Source organism: Rhinolophus ferrumequinum (genome assembly GCF_004115265.2).
Source record: "Rhinolophus ferrumequinum isolate MPI-CBG mRhiFer1 chromosome 5 unlocalized genomic scaffold, mRhiFer1_v1.p scaffold_110_arrow_ctg1, whole genome shotgun sequence".
In the NCBI taxonomy this organism is placed as follows: domain Eukaryota; kingdom Metazoa; phylum Chordata; class Mammalia; order Chiroptera; family Rhinolophidae; genus Rhinolophus; species Rhinolophus ferrumequinum.
In genome coordinates this window covers 11,624,520-11,626,486 of record NW_022680355.1, presented here as the reverse complement: position 1 = coordinate 11,626,486, position 1,967 = coordinate 11,624,520, and the positions used below count along the sequence as shown (strand labels likewise).

Here is a 1,967-nt window from a genome sequence, read left to right as displayed (position 1 = left end):
CAGGCTACACGTATTTGTAGCCACTCTCTCCTACTGGTTTATCCATTTTATTTGAAATAAATAGTCACGATTTACCTTACCTGGACTTGTCTCTTTTCACTATGCCCAACAATACAAGACTTCATAGCATTTTCCAAAAGCACAAACATGGAGAGTCCTACCTCGTTTTAAGCCCCGGATTTAATGAGGATCAGTTCATGCAGAACCAGAAGAAAAGAAACATCACGGGTACACGAGCATTTTATTTATTCCCCTCTGGCTTCCCTCTCTCTTTCATTCGAATTTCCCTCCAAGAACATGAATACAGACGTGTTACAACTGACCCTGGTTTTACTCCCAATTTCAAAAGATGAATCACAGCCATTTGGCAAAGGCTGAGGGAACAGGCAGGTGCCGTGCTGTCTTTCAGGAGGCCTGGTCTCTATTGTCAGTTTTTGTCACCATCCCCACACCAAGGCGAGATGCCTCTCACCTGTCAGAATCCAGCAGCACATGAAGTCTGAGGGCCACAGCCGCCCTGGTCCCTGGGCCCAGAGGGCTCGGTGATGTCACACTGCTCCCTTCCCACAGAACAGTCAGTGCAACTTTTACTGATCCTTCTGTCTGTTGTCCATGCAGACTGATGTCACTTCTCTTTCTACTCCTGAGGGGCAGAAACACTTAGGGTTTGCTGGGTTTGGGAGCGGCCTGTGGCATTCTTGGTAAGAAGAGGTTGGGGGGTGTTGGCAGGACAGAGGAGACAAAATGAGATGTAGAAAGGGGAATTGACCCCGCCTTGCCTGAGAAGCAGCAGTGCGGGAGGAAGCTGGAGGGGTGGAGCAAGCAATGCGAGGCCTGGGGCTCTTGCAACAGGCAGAGGCAGACCCCCAGCACAGTGGCGCCTGCTGGGACGGCTGGTGGGGCTGCAGCGCCCCGCCCCGCCCCGCCAGCCCCTCACTTGGAGACCAGCATGCGGACGAACTCCTCGTAGTTGACCTGCCCGTCGTCATCCACATCCGCGGCCCGTATCATCTCCTCCAGCTCCTGGTCACTCAGCTTCTCCCCCAGCCTGGTCATCACGTGTCGCAGCTCCGCCGCGCTGACCAGGCCGTTGCCGTCCTTGTCGAACACACGGAAGGCCTCCCGGATCTCCTCCTCGCTGCCCCTGTCCTTCATCCTCCTGGCCATCACTCCCAGGAACTCAGAGAAGTCCACGGTGCTGTTGCCGTCCTGGTCGATCTCACTGACCATGGCCTGGAGCTCGGCCTGTGTGGGGTTCTGACCCAGGGCCCGCATGACAGTGCCCAGCTCCTGGGTAGTGATGCTGCCATCCCCGTCCTTGTCAAACAGGGAGAAGGCCTCCCTAAACTCGGCCACCTGCTCCTCTGTCAGCTGGTCGGCCATGGCAGGTGAGGGTGCAGGTGGGGGCTCCCCGGCTCCTCTCTGGCGGGACAGGACAGCTGGCCGGCTGGCGGGCACTGGAGCCCTGGCTTGACGGGCTGGTGCTTAAGAAGGAGCAGGGTTCTCCCTCACCATTCAGACTCCCCCGCCCTGCGGTTGCCTGAAGGGCGGGTCCTGTTGGAACAGGAGTCCAGGACCAGGAATGAGGCTGGTTGGCTAATTGAGCTGACGCCAGCACCTCGGTGTGAAAGGCAGTGGCTCTCCACCCCGCCATCACTCAGCTGCCAGGAACCACGGATGGACATTTCGATGAGGTGTGCTGGACAACTTCTAGAGAGATTACTTTGGATTTTTCCTCCTTGAATTTTCCCTTTCCCCTTCCTTCTCTCCAATCTTCACACCCTTCACTCAATAAAATAACCCGCCCTGCACCCCTTCTTCCCTTCAGCTGAGGTTTTTGGCAGGATGAAAAGCAGAAGTTGTCTTTGCTTAAAAGGAACTTGTTTTAGTTTTCTTTGATTTCCAAGGCCTGAAAGAAAGTCAAGGTTCCCAAGAGGGTTTTCAGAGAAGGAACAAAGGTTTTTCTT

The 1,967-nt window shown here is 55.0% G+C and overlaps 1 protein-coding gene across 1 annotated transcript; it reads right to left on the bottom strand.

Annotated features, from left to right (window-relative positions):
* Positions 1-204: 204 nt before the first annotated feature.
* Positions 205-1,534, bottom strand: LOC117019237 (calmodulin-like protein 3). Its single transcript, XM_033100809.1, has one exon. The coding sequence runs from the start codon at positions 1,381-1,383 to the stop codon at positions 934-936; it is 450 nt and encodes a 149-aa protein (XP_032956700.1). The 5' UTR covers positions 1,384-1,534; the 3' UTR covers positions 205-933.
* Positions 1,535-1,967: the final 433 nt, after the last annotated feature.